General features: G+C 42.6%; 2 protein-coding genes across 3 annotated transcripts in view; one reads left to right on the top strand and one right to left on the bottom strand.

The window, feature by feature from the left end:
* Nucleotides 1-14006, top strand: part of LOC111873355 (odorant receptor 85b) — a 96188-nt gene that overhangs the window by 49520 nt on the left and 32662 nt on the right. For both annotated transcript variants that reach the window (XM_023868008.2, XM_023868007.2), the window contains exon 2: nucleotides 5871-6035. In XM_023868008.2, the coding sequence (XP_023723776.1) occupies nucleotides 5871-6035 (165 nt within the window). The remainder of the gene's footprint in view (nucleotides 1-5870; nucleotides 6036-14006) is intronic.
* Nucleotides 132-12038, bottom strand: LOC111873353 (myrosinase 1). Its single transcript, XM_023868005.2, has 11 exons — nucleotides 11878-12038; nucleotides 10776-10909; nucleotides 9893-10027; nucleotides 8703-8825; nucleotides 7495-7678; nucleotides 7321-7415; nucleotides 4414-4561; nucleotides 2730-2881; nucleotides 1772-1906; nucleotides 667-773; nucleotides 132-401 (listed from the first exon to the last, which is right to left on the bottom strand). The coding sequence occupies exons 1-11, from the start codon at nucleotides 12029-12031 to the stop codon at nucleotides 275-277; spliced, it is 1494 nt and encodes a 497-aa protein (XP_023723773.1). The 5' UTR covers nucleotides 12032-12038; the 3' UTR covers nucleotides 132-274.

A 14006-nucleotide genomic window follows, 5' to 3' on the forward strand; every position in this document is an offset into this window, starting at 1 on the left:
CTCTGCCAATTCATGTCCCAGCCATCTCTCTGTACAGGTGATTCCTAACATGGTGCAGAAATGTGGCGGCGCATGCGCGCAAGCCGGATATGAAAAAAAATCCAGAGTTTTCTTTTCCGATGACATAAACCGGATACGTGTATGACAGTTTCCGAGATATACATTTCTTATTTCGGATACATTTCATCCGGACACCCTGTATGTTCTGTTGATACTGTGAAACGCGACGAAACATAATTCGATAAGAGACAATTTAACACTTTTCATTGACATTCTATTTTCGGAATCTCTCAGGGATCTCCCTTGTGGCTACAATCTCCTTGAATATTTTACCCGACTTTTTGATGGTTCTCGGTCGCTCCGGATCTGTGAAATTGACGTAGTGCAGCCCAAATCGCTCCCTGTGGAAGGAAACAGCTAAGTGAAATAGAAGATTTGCTAGAGGAATAACTTTAATACCAAATTTCAAAGATTTCTATGTCGGAAAGTTTGATTGAGCAGTTGGTAGAACGCCGTTCAATAAGTTTTCGATTTATACAGCTCTTCTACTACGAGGAATTGTTGGTACTTTATTGTACAGGGCTGTTATGAACTTCTAATTACGCCAAATAATAGCAGAGTGAATGTAAGAATAATCATTGAAAGTTCTCAGTTTTCAGCACTTACGTGTACCCCTGATTCCACTCAAAGTTATCCATCAGACTCCATGCCGTGTATCCAAACACGTTAACACCGTCTTCATGTAACGCCTTCAGCAACTCAGTGAGGTAGCCCTACAGTGGAATCCAGCATGACTAGGATCAAACTATAGGCTTAGTGTGGAATCGAGTGTAACATATCAAATTCTATGTAAGATTTGAGGCTTTCACGGCGGTGACTATGAAGAAAGCAGTCTTCTGGGATTTGGCACCGTGTATATGTGGTGTTAACCGACGTTTCGGAGGAACAGTCTGCTTTTACCGGTTCTCACGGTCTCTCCGCTTGCAGAATTCTTATATTTTTTCTTCTACCCTGAAGATGGAGGCGATACGTTCCTCCGAAACGTCGGTTAACACCACATATACACGGTGCCAAATCCCAGAAGACTGCTTTCTTCATATCAAATTCTAGCTTGAAAATTGAATGAAATATGCCTCATATTATAATGAAATCAAGTACGTCTCAGGTTAGAATGAAATCAATCATACATCAGATTAAAGTGGTAGCATAATTGATTGAGTCACTATTCTACAAGCCAAAATATCTCGGGTTCGATTCACTGTGAGGTAACAAGATTTGCAATTGACCTAATCCTTCCAACCGCACTCTGGCCCTGGGGTCGACTCAGCCTCTGAAATGAGTACCAGGAATCTTCCTGATGGAAAAGGACGGCCGGGGCGTAAGGCTGATCTCACTTCCATCCGTGAGCCTAGACGTCTCACAACCCTATGGGCCTCCACGGCTTGTTACAGGGATAATTTATTGGGTAAGGCTGACAACCTCACCGCCATCTGTGAGCCGATCGTCTAGAAAACGTGGTAGCCTCGACGTCTCACAAACCTATGGGCATCCATGGCTTCTTACACAAATAGCTTTACCTTTTTTATCAACAATGAATTGAATTATGCTTTGTATTACGTTGTTGGCATAATGTTCATAAGCATGTTCACATCTGGTGTATGTTTTGTATGCATTAGAACGTGTTACAAGCCTCAGAATATGCATCTGTTCCTTCCAGCCTTACCGGACATTTCTGTGCTAAAATGAACTCCTTACCCTAGGGCCTACTTACAATGTGGTAGTGGATTCGGCTGTCATCTTCATGTCCTTCACGGTCAGAGAAACCATTTTCTGTGATGATGATTGGGGGATTACCATATCTCTGTTTTAGACTAACTAGGATCTTGCGGAATCCCCATGGGACATCCTGGAAAACAAATTACTTCAAATAGCTCATTAACTACGAAGTCACCGTCAGTAAATAACATATAAGCCATTCCGCCTAACCTTATTTATCCCATTGCTTACGGCCGGACGGTTAATACGGTGATCTGTCTACCCATCCATCCATGAATCCATGGCTGTACAGCCCTTTGTTGGACCTTGGCCGCCTTTTCAGTCTGTTAATCATATACGCAGTTGGTAGGACTCCTTGGAAGAGGGATCAGCCCTTCGAAAGGCCGATACATACACACAGAATAAACTGACAGAGACATCCATGCCACGATGCCACTGTTCGAGCGAGCGAAGACAGTTCATGCCTTAGATCACAGGACCACTACGATCGGCTTGGTATGATGGTAAGGTTCTGAATTCGCGTTCGAGACCTGTTTAATTAGAGCCTCGGCCGCTACATCAGCTACTCTGAGATTTTTCGTCGTCTTTTCCAGCCACTCCGTTGCTACTAAACGTATGACAATCTCCAGGCAACGCTTTGATTTATACCAACGTATTCGATGCCGCAGAAACGTGATTTAGCTGGACGTTGCTCATCAACGGACGTCTGGCTCTGGCTCCACTATTCCGGCTTTCAGGCGTCATGTCACAATATTATTATGAGACATTCTGATATGCTAGTCACTTCATGGATTGCAAGACACTGATATGTGAAGAGGTAACGGACGTCTGGCTCTGGCGCCACCATTCTGGCTTTCAGGCGTCATGTCACAGTCTTATTCTGGGACATTCTGATATGCTAGCTGCTTCATGGATTGCAGAGGACACAATATGTGAACAGGTTTGAAACTTACACGAAGCCAGGAAGAAGCTGACTCGGGCCAGCTCTCGTCATACTCTGTGTGTATTCCAATGTCATTACGGTAAGATGGCTGACTGTCGATGACAGTAGACGGCGTTCCTAGTTGCGTTGTGTAGTGGTTCAACCCGAAAAAGTCAGCTGTGCCTGCAATGAAAGACGGAGTGCGTGGTCAGATTTAAGGGTTCTCACGTGTTCGCTACACTGTCTCTGAAAAATCTTTCATACCGACTTATGTTCAGATGGTGAAGGAGACTGTTACGTCATCATAGGAGATTTATCAGAATGTATTTTCAACCCTGTTCTCAAACTCCTTCAGTCTATGTTCCTCCCTTAATGTTAGAGACCAAGGGAGGAACATAGACAGAGGGTGTTTGAGAACAGGGTGTTGAGGAGAATATTTGGACCGAAGAGAGATGAAGTGACAGGAGGTTGGAGAAAAATGCATAATGAGGAGCTTCATAGCTTGTGCTCTTCGCCAAGTGTAATTAGAATAATCAAGTCAAGGAGGATGAGATGGGCAGGGCACGTGGAACGAATGGGGGAGAGGCGAAATTCATATATGATACTGGTGGGAAATCCGGAAGGAAAGAGACAATTAGGAAGACCAAGACGTAGGTGGGTGGACAGTGTTAAAATGGATCTTAGAGAGATAGGATGGGATGGATTGGATTGATCTGGTTTAGGATAGGGACCACTGGAGGACTCTTGTGAACACGGTAATGAACCTTCGGGTTCCATAAAATGCTGGGAAGTTCTTCAGTAGCTGTGTAATTGGCGGTTTTTCAAGAAGGGCTCAGCTCCATGAAGTTAGTTGATTAGTTAGTAATATTTTCAACCTACAGCTGGAGCCATAATCTCCATACCTGAGATCTCCTTAAACACAAGTTTTTTTTGTTTTTTTTTCAATGAGGTTGCCTGTTCTACAGGCGACACAATTCCAGCGGTGTTTTAGACATACAAAGTGAAGAGCTGTGTTTCCTGGCATATAACATTGTGTAGTCCTATGAATGTCACAGACGTTTCGCAGGAGAATATTGCCTCCATTTCCAGGGTCGGAGAGTAAGCCATAGCAACAAACCAGTTTAAAGGAGGAAGTGGATGTGCATGCTGTTTCCTTAGTCCTGGTTTATGCTTGGCTTTCTTATTTCTCTAAACGCCATTAACGTTTTCACCCACGTAACGGAAAGTAGGTAGATAAATACAGTTCATTGAACGAAAAAAAATACAGGCTGAATGAGTCCATCCTTCATCCTTTACCTTCTTTACTTCTCAGCGCTTTACCTTCTTCACTTCCCAGCGCTTTACCTTCTTCACTTCCCAGCGCTTGACCTTATTTACCTCCCAACGCTTTACTTTCTTCACTTCCCAACGCTTTACCTTATTTACTCCTACCTCCAACGCTTTATTTTTTTCACATCCCAAAACTTACGTCCAACCCACCTCTACCACAAGGATGACTGGGTTCAGCTCGGGAACCTTCCAAGCTCTGCATTTTCTGTTTCGTCTCGTAAAATGTAGCAGCTCTCACTAATCCTCCCATCTTCTCTTTCTCTCTCGTATATATTCATGTTTCAAAGGGTTAAGAAAAGATTAACTTAAACTTAATGTGAAGTTTTAAAACGTTTCTTAGATTGAGAGAGAATTACATACTCTAACATGCAAAATTGAGTACAAACCTCTGATGTATTCAATCTCATCTTGGGTGAATTTTGGTAGTCGTGATCTCCTGAAACCCTGAGCTTCGCTGATGTTATCGACCCTCGTCTTCACGATTTCAGGATAATCACCTTCTTCAGAAAATATAGGATTGCCGTACAAGCCCATCTGAAAGTGTTAAAGAACAGTATGCATAATCATCCTTTGTAAAACAGCCCTCATTTGAGCCGCAGGCTTCCTCAGAAGATTTTGCGAGATTGCATCTTTTTTCCTTTCTTTGGATTTTGCAAAAATATTTTTTTACACAGAAAGGTCGTCAACCCTGTGTCCAACCCCCAACCTGGAGGACCAGGTCTCTGTAATTATGCCCCCTATTGACAATTTGACCCAGTTATATCCCCAGGCAATGGGTTCCCTTTTAGTCGCCTCCTACTACTCTCAGGGCTACGGTGGAGGTATTTGAACCCGCCTCCACGAGGAGAATGTATATGAAATTCCAAACTTTAAGAAAGATACGGACTTAATATTGTGTAGAAATATAAAGCGGAAAGAAGCACTGTGCATTAAACTTATAAAAGAATTGTTTAATGTAACTTCGCTCACCTTGTAATTGTAAACAGAAATATTATAATGCCTTCAAGTTACAGGTTATATATATATACACACACACACACACACACACACACACACACACACATGAGAGATATCCGGAAAGTAAAGATACAAGTACAGTAAAAATGCAAGGGATTTCCCGCCCCCAGAAACGGCAGTTCTGCCGTGTGAGATAGGAACCGTATGACAGGGCTGAGATCACCGGCCACAGTCACGGCAACGGTGTGCTCGCAGTATGTATTTAAAATGGCCGTGTCGATTCAAAATCCCACTAAATGTGAGCTTCTTGCGGTAATTCGATTTCTTCACGCGAAAGGAGAAACTGCTGCTAAATTCATCACCAGCCTGTTTCTGCCTACGGCGAAGATGTTATGAACAGGCAGAACGTGGCAAAATGGTGTCGTCAATTTGAAGCGGGAAGGAGTGATGTTCATGATGAAGGCCATCCGTTGTCACTGATGAAATCATCCAAAGAACGATGAAAATATTCGTGCTGACAGACGTTTAACCATCGATGAACTTCATCAGCAATGTCCAAAAGTGTCGAGAAGTGTTCTCCATGTCTAAGAGAGCAGGCGGTGGATTTCTACGACGCCGGAATAAAAAAAAACTTTCCCAGGCTCACTAAGTGCATTACGATCCATGGTGACTGTGTTGAAAAATAAATAAAGCTCTGTTGTAAAGGTGCTAGAAGTGAATCCCTCCAAAGAAATGTTTTACAAATACTTTCTGGACTTTGTATCTTTACTTTCAGGATATCTTTCGAAATTCGGAGGTGTCCCCTAGTTAATAATTTTAAGCAATGAACTGATTTGCAGGTGAAAATGAAACTGAACGAAATTTTGTACTCTGAAACACTGTCCAGGTGCCTGCCTTCCCGGTTCGTGACATTTGTGCAATTGCTGCAGTCCCTCCCGTCATGCTGGCTGCGACTTGGCGAACATGGAGCGTTACGTCGCCCTGTGTCTCTGCGTGGAGGGCAACCGGTTTCAGCATCTTCTGCAACCCTACGTTCCTCACGTCTACGAAGGTATGTACTCACCAAGTTTCGTGCTAATCTGTAAATTATTTGCATGATTTATAATAGTTAATTCGGGATCTGCTCCGAATGAATCACCCTGTATATATGATACCTGCATATTTGTGCCTAAGTGATGTTGTGGAGAATATATGGACCTAAGCCGGTGGAAGTGACAAAGGACTAGACAAGTTTGCATAATGATGAGATTCATAATTTGTACTTTTCACCAAAATATTATTAGCATGATAAACTCGAAGGGGGGCAAGACTGGAAGGGCATGTAGCACGCAAGGCAGGAAATTTCTAAATAATTTTGGTTGGAAACCTGATGGGAAGAGACGAAACAGACTTAGGAGTATATGGGGGTAGTATTGTGACACTTAGACCCATTACCAAGTAACAGCTGTGTAAAAAGGCGACAGTACAATAGCCATTGCTAGGGAACAGCTCTGTTGACACGTTTCCCCGACAACGAGAGATGTAAATGGCATTGGGAGGCGGCTCTGTGATCTCAGTAAACAGCTGCAAGGCTTAATATATAGATGTGGCTCTTCTCTGAGATAAATCTCAAACCCCATGAGAGGTGCTTCATTCCAAAGTATCACTTCTATCGGACTGACCGCTTCCTGGGAAGAGAGGCATTCCCCATAACCATGTAGACCTATGCTATATGTGCGATATGTACGCTTGACATAGGCGAAGCCTATTCGTAAAAGACACACATAAGGACTATGACCACAAGGGCTCAATTGCAAAAAAAGATCTCTAGTCGTGGGCCTCAAGGGGCCTGTCACCAAGACGAACTGATTGGCGGTAAACTGCTAGTTGTAAAGTAATTCTGACTCCCTGAGTTCAGTTGTGAGAAGTGAGAAGCTGGTAGCTGAGGCCGGGGATAGTTCAGGAACCGAGAGGAAGAGTAACGTCCGCCGTTGAAAGCCGATACCAAGCAACGGCTAGTGAATACTGAGAAGATTTTATATGTGCTGTAGTTTATGTAACTCAGACTGTCGTAGTTGTTTGCAGTTACGTTCTGTAAGTGTTCAATAAATCCGATTACTAATCCAAAGCCCCTCTGTAGTCAGTCATATGATAATATTAAAACTGATAATAAATTAGTGATGTAGGATGTGAATCTGATTAAACTGGAATATAATATCGTTTAGTGGACGGCTGTTAAAACGCATAATTAATCGTGGGATTCCATAAAATTCCGATAATTTATTGGACTAGAATTTTCCAGCATTTCTTCTCAGAAAGGACTCGAATCCACGGAGCAGTTAGTGGAGTATATTTACCTCGAACTGCTGAAATCTCTCGCATGCAGCCAAGTGATGTTCTGTTTCCTCTTTGGGCTCACACCAATCAATGGTGAGCGTAATTCCCACGTTACCTGTTAATATAATCACGTGATCGTTAAGTCATGAAATGATAAGCTTGGATCTGAGGTTGTCAGACCTAACCCTACTTACCTTTCTGTGTTTCCCTGAACATGTTGTTGTACAGGTGGTAGGCCTGTGCATGGGCCTTCAACACGGTATGTGAAGCCAGGTATTTCCCGAACCCAGGAGCCTCAATACTTGGAGCATGATTAATGTTGCTCTCATAACCATTGGTAAATACAGAAGGCTCGTTGAATGTTATCCACATCTTTATCTGCAATAAAAATATCATACAATTAACATATTTCAATTGTATTTTTGACATAGTTTCTTAAACTGTGTGGTAGGGACCCCTTCAATAATTATATAGTGCCGGAAAAATCAGTGGGAACCAATACTACAGTGAGACTACCCTTTCAGTTCTTTATGGATATTACACAGATGTGTGTGTATTGTAGCTTGTAAAGTCGTTATTATGCAGCGACCGCGAGGTATTTAAAAATACTAAAGCCGTTTCTAGGCAACGGCTCGATAAACACGTTCCCACAACGAATCGACGCGCAACAATAGAAGTACTGTTGGAAACTGGGTTTCTACTCTGCCCGTGCCGAGGAGGTATAGGGAATGCAACTGGGGTGACCAAGTCAGGAACCCGGTGTGGAGGCGGGTTCGAATACCTCAACCGTGGACCTCCGAGTCGTAGGAGGCGACGAAGAAGGAATCTAGTGCCTGGGAGTATAACTGGGCCACCCTCTTCCTGGGGGCTATAGATACGGGGACCTGGCCTTCCAGGTTGGGGGGAGTCTCGAATCTGAGAGTGTAGAATATGATCATGAGTCCCACGGGACTCGGACAGACCCATCCGGTCGTCAGTGAGGATGTTACATAAGGATTATGACCGCAAGTGTTCATTAAAATAACTGGTCTTGAGTCTCAAGGGGCTTGCCGCCAAGACGAACTGAATGACGGTAAACCACCCGTCGTAAAGCAACATTGACTTTGACTTTCTGACCAAGTCAGTTCTGTACGGGAGTCTGTGAAGAGAATACTTAAGCATGTGAAGCTTAAGAATCTTTATTGTTAGAAGACGTTGCCAGGGAACAGCTTGTGAAGACACAGCAGGCTGGAAAAGGCTTAACGGGTGCTGTGGTGATTTATGAATTGTGGAGATAGCGGTGGCACTGTATTTGCTTGTAGTTCCAAGTCGTATGTATAAGGGGCAAAATAATAATAATAAATCCATTCACTAATCCAGATCCCGCTTGTAGTCACACACATACTGCGTGACAATATCTTACCCTATCTCCGAAATTTTCAAACAGAAGACGGGCGTAGTCCTCGAAGTAGTCTGCGAGAACCGGGTTTGGCCATCCTCCAAGATCCTGAAGTTGCTGTGGCAGATCCCAATGATAGATCGTGGCCTGCATAAATAATAATTTAAGTTGTGAGTGGATGATAGTTATGTCTAAAACACCTTTGCGGTCGCACCATCATAATCACACAGAGACGATTACGTCAACATAAAAAGTTACCAGGTTCAATTTTAAACACAAAATAGGAACCAGACTCGCCACATCGGAGAGCTCCTTGGACATGTGGTTTCTTCCGCAGTGATGCCAAGTCCAGTCTAGAAAACCGAAATCAACGGCCTTGAGGATTCGTTGCGCTGACCGCGCGACACGCACTATCGGCTAAAGTTGGCACTAACTTCGCTGACAATCGGCGGTCGCTCGGTCGGTATAGTTCGCTTGCGGACTAAAACCACGGAGTTAAGGTGATACTAAGAAGCCTCCCAGGGACTGGACAGAGACCGTAAAAAATACTGGGAGTCCTTAACAGGGCTCAAACAGGCAAAGGGATTCCAAGGGCGGCCTTCTGTCAGAACCAAGGAAAGGGTGAAAGTAGAGAGAAACCAGTTACGGTGGGTGACAGGACAACTTACAGGACACAGTCACCTGAAAGGGCGCCTGCTCAAAATGGGATTAACGAATAACCCCAATTGTGAAAGTTGCCTGGAAGAAGATGAATCAGCCACATGCCCATGTGATTGTGAGGCCACTGCTTATGTAAGATTTCATCACCTGTATCACTGCTTTATGGAGCCAGGTGATTATCAAGACGCCTCTGTAAGATACTGCTAGGATTGTTGAAGGGCTGAAATAAAAGAGGGTGTACAATAGATCATTGTAGGTCGCTGTGTAAGGGTCGATCTAGCTCCATCCCTTACGCATTCATTCATTCGATACCTTCCCAAGGTATGGCTTACTTCGGGGATGTTCTACGTGAAGTTATATAGTGGTCTTCTGTGAAGTCACCTTATAGGTTGTTACAAATGTTTCATGGGAATTTCGTGGCTCCATCTTCAGGGTATAAATGTGTTATTTCCTGATGTTTACTTTCTGAGTGCAAGAAAGCTTTACAGATTGTTCATACACAAATAACATCACTTAAGTCTTGAACTGGAACAGAGAAAGAAACGCTTACTCACCAAAGGCTCAATTCCTTCCCGTAGCAGTGCGTCTATAAGGCCGTTGTAATAATCGATTCCAGCGTTGTTCACAGCATTGATATGTCCGCTTGGTAGAAGCCTTGACCACGAGAAGGAGAAGCGATAAAAGTCAACCTGTCAAAGAAAACCATGTTTCCGTTTCCATTCATTGAGGTGTGTGAACTTTGCGTTGCCTGCGTTAAGGTTTCTTTGGGTAATATCCCTACTGCTATTGCGTCTTCTATCCTATTTTGTTGCGGCTACTAGTACTACTACTACTACTACTACTACTACTACTACTACTACTACTAATTATTATTATTATTATTATTATTATTATTATTATTACATTCACTGCCCTATCAAGTCTGTCTCTAGTTTTATACATGATGTTCGAAATGAACATAGCCGATAAACAAACCGAATAACTTAACTCCCAACAAGGATACATGGCAAGCCGTTTGCGGTGAACGGTTTAAAGCCTCACCAAGTGTTTTATTTGTGACAGTTAACAACACCGCTGCGCATGTGCAGTGGATATTTGTTGGTTTATGCAAAATGGTGGCATGCACACCACCAGAAGAAATTTCAGTGATGTTGCTGGCTGGCAGAATTTAAGTTTCCCGTGACTGTTAAACTCAGATTTGGTCAGAAGCATGGCCACGATCCAACAGACAGATAACGTAACTGTTAATTAGCACCAGAATTTGCTACAACATTCGCTCATAACCTCAAATGAGAGAAGAATGTATGTGGGATGTTTCACAGTAGGTAGATTTCTTCAAGTACATATGCACTATTAAAATCAGCAATTATATCATGTAAATGATTTCAATAAAAACGGATTACAACTTGGCGTCAGAAAATGTTGTACTTCACTTGCCCCAAGATTCTTCAATAGCGCTACATCCTTCTCGAGCATATGATAGGAATCGCAAGCATCATCGCCATTCGATCCATCGGCAATCAAATATGTCTCGTTATGCGTTTGGTAGTCCCAGATACTGTGTCCTTTACCTAAGGAAACATCAGACTTGAACTAGTTAACAATACAACATACTGTTTTCTGGGATGTGATGCCATGCAGACCGGTAAACGTTCACAGACGTTTCGGCAAAAATTCTGGTTCAATTTTCAGGGACGACAATATTCGAAACAATAAGCAAACAAGCTGTTCCGCTCCTGCATTTTCAGTTTTCTCCGAAACGTCGTTGGGCTACTGGAGTATAAGCCATCACACCCCAGCATCCCCAGATACGTAATATAGAAATTTGTGACGGTGATCTGTTGTTATTTATGAGTAGTTACTATAGGATTCTGACGATGGTGTATAACACACAGAGATATTGGGTTTTCTGACTTCATCCATCGTCCTGGTTTTAAGATAACTAAGAAAAACACGACGTTTCGGAAACTGGATCTGTTTCCGAAACGTCGTGTTTTTCTTAGTTATCTTAAAACCAGGACGATGGATAAAGTCAGAAAACCCAATATCTCTGTGTTATTTATGAGGTTATAATGTTGGACACGTTCCATTATCTCAAACGTGTTTATAATTATACGACGTTTCGGAAGTATGAGGTGTAAAAAAGGGAAAGGATGTTACTCAGCTGGGGCTGTTCTAGCTAGTGATGGAGACAGTGTGATCCGTTACTATACAGTTACCCAACCCAAAAATATCACCAGTAGGCTACATAAAAAGACGGACGAGTACAAAAATGAAGCAGGACAACAATATTATTAATGCATTTTCTTAATTATGCTATTTTATTGCATATCCGAATCTCTCTCTCTCTATGTGAAAAAATAGCAATGGTCTGTTCGCGTCAGTTGCAGAGGGTTCGCCGGAACAGCGCTAGAGGCGCCACTTGACAGCTTGCGGTGGCCGTAGGAACGCAAACTTAAGCGTACCGTTTCTAGCTTCTGCTAAATAACGACCCAGTATGTACTAAGCTAGAGATTCAGCCAGGTCGTAGTGAACTTACCGTCTTTGTTCCATGCCCCCTCTACCTGGTAGGAAGCCGTTGCTACCCCAAATTTGAAACCGTCTGGAAACGTGTAGTTACTAGAGTTCGTTGGGACCCTTGCGCCGCACACAGCGGCCACTAGAACAAGAAAAGAAAGCGTTCGTCCACTCATCGTACCGAGTTGTGACTGAAGTCAAGATGCTAAGGCGAAACTGTAGGTTTATATATATCTCATCAGACAGATAAATCACCTGAGATCTGATTTGTATTTGACCATGATTGATGACAAGATAAATAGTATCAAAATATTTACAATTGTAAACGTAAACATAATTCGCAGTTTGATTAAGCTTAAGGTTCATATTTTTTTATCTTAATTTCTTTTTTATGGGGAAAGGAGCTTATGAGATAACCTTGCTTTATTTGTCCTCTACACATTTTCGAACCATTTCACCAATTTTAAAGAGATCTGGTATGTAATTTTATGCCTTTCAGTTCCCCCCTAAGAACGCAAGATTTGTCAACATAATACCATCAATTACAAGATCTAAGGTTTATTACAGAAATGTATCGTCACGTGATAGAGTGACTATAGACGGGGTTTGGATTGGTAGTTGGATATACTGAACCCTTACAGAACGTAACTACAAGTAACTGTAGCGCTATCGCTAATTCAGACATTCTACAGTTCACTATAGGACGCCTTCTCAGTCTACTGTATCTTCACCAGTTGTCTCCTGATAACGGCTTCCAACGTCTTAGCTTTCTAAGCTTGTGTGTTCACGTCCTTACTGGCTGGCGACTGTCTCACAACTAACTCCTAACTCTTCTAACTGCCGTACCAAGACTTTCTCGTCTCGGATCGCATAGAACACTGTCTCCATAGAACATTCGCTAACCTCGCATGCTTTCAGAAAAGCGCATATTATGGCGGGATCAGCATTTTTAATAACCTGCCATCTGATCTCAGAGGTCTTCTAAATGAAAAGGCACGATTTAAAATAGCACTTATGTATCTTTGAATAGCCTTGTGTGTAGCCACTGTGTATTTTTGGTTTCTCTTGTGTGAGAACTGCATTGAGTCTGTACGTAAGTTTTGTATATATATGACATATTCTACATCCTACAGTCATTTTGACTAACTTTGGAGCCATGGAATACAATGCAATGTAATTAAAAAAACACCGCCTTCAACAGTTCTATTGTTGCGTAACGCAGCCATCGCTCGGAGAGCGTAGAGAGCACTCATGTACTACTGTTTAGGGTCATTACCTTGCAACGGCCGTTGTTTATCGTCATTACTGAGCAACAGAACAATCTTACCTGTTAAAGGACAATACATTTTTGTTTATGACAAATTTATTGTTTTCGAAGATTTTTCAAAGAGATGTAAATACAGACTGAGATGAGGATTAGAAGGCTGTGAGTGTGAGTGTGCTTTTGGGATATGACTCCATGTAGGCTGGTAAAAACTACTAAAATTTCGGACGGACCTTATATCTTTATATCAGGATCAGGTCCCTCAGAGATTTTGGTAATATTTTACAACATGTCACTTCCCAGAAGACTGTAACCCTAGTAAGTACATTAAGTTAGGGCCGCGCCATAGCTCAAGCGGTTAATCGCTGCCTTCCCACCGCGGCGGCCCAGGTTCGATCCCGGGTCTGGTCAAGTGAGATTTGTGGTAGACGGAGTGGCACTGGGGCAGGTTTCTTCCGAGTACTTCGGTTTCCTCTGCCAATCTTCATTCCACCAATTGCTCCACGATCACCCTCACCTATAATCAGGGGCTGGTACAATAGGCCAGAAGTGGCCGCAGTACAAGGGACTTAGTCCCACCCCACTAACAATAAGAAAAGTACATTAAGTTATACTTTCCTGTATGATCACGTGTTTATAATTGTATCGATATTTTGAAGCTAAAATACGAGATAACTGGGAAATGTGCTGTAAAATGAGCATATATTACTATCTTGATATCACACTTCGATTTCGCCATAACTGAAAAAAAAACACGTATGACTCAAATGCAGATAACCGCAACACTGACAAGCTGATTACTCATTAGGACAATGCACTGTCAGGAGGCGTGTATCACGTGATTATCATACTTACGCCTTCAAACTCCTGCACCTACTCTGTTAATG

The sequence above is a fragment of the Cryptotermes secundus genome, unplaced genomic scaffold (genome assembly GCF_002891405.2).
Source record: "Cryptotermes secundus unplaced genomic scaffold, Csec_1.0 scaffold2171, whole genome shotgun sequence".
NCBI classification, from domain to species: Eukaryota; Metazoa; Arthropoda; class Insecta; order Blattodea; family Kalotermitidae; genus Cryptotermes; species Cryptotermes secundus.

What these genes read in the sequence shown, in the direction of transcription:
- LOC111873353 (XM_023868005.2), bottom strand. Translation starts at nt 12,031, where the DNA reads ATGAGTGGACGAACGCTTTCTTTTCTTGTTCTAGTGGCCGCTGTGTGC. An exon ending in GGGGGCATGGAACAAAGACG is followed by an intron (nt 10,910 to 11,877) that starts GTAAGTTCACTA and finishes ATGTTTCCTTAG; the next exon opens with GTAAAGGACACAGTATCTGG. An exon ending in GCCGAATCCACTACCACATT is followed by an intron (nt 774 to 1,771) that starts GTAAGTAGGCCC and finishes ATTCCACTGTAG; the next exon opens with GGCTACCTCACTGAGTTGCT.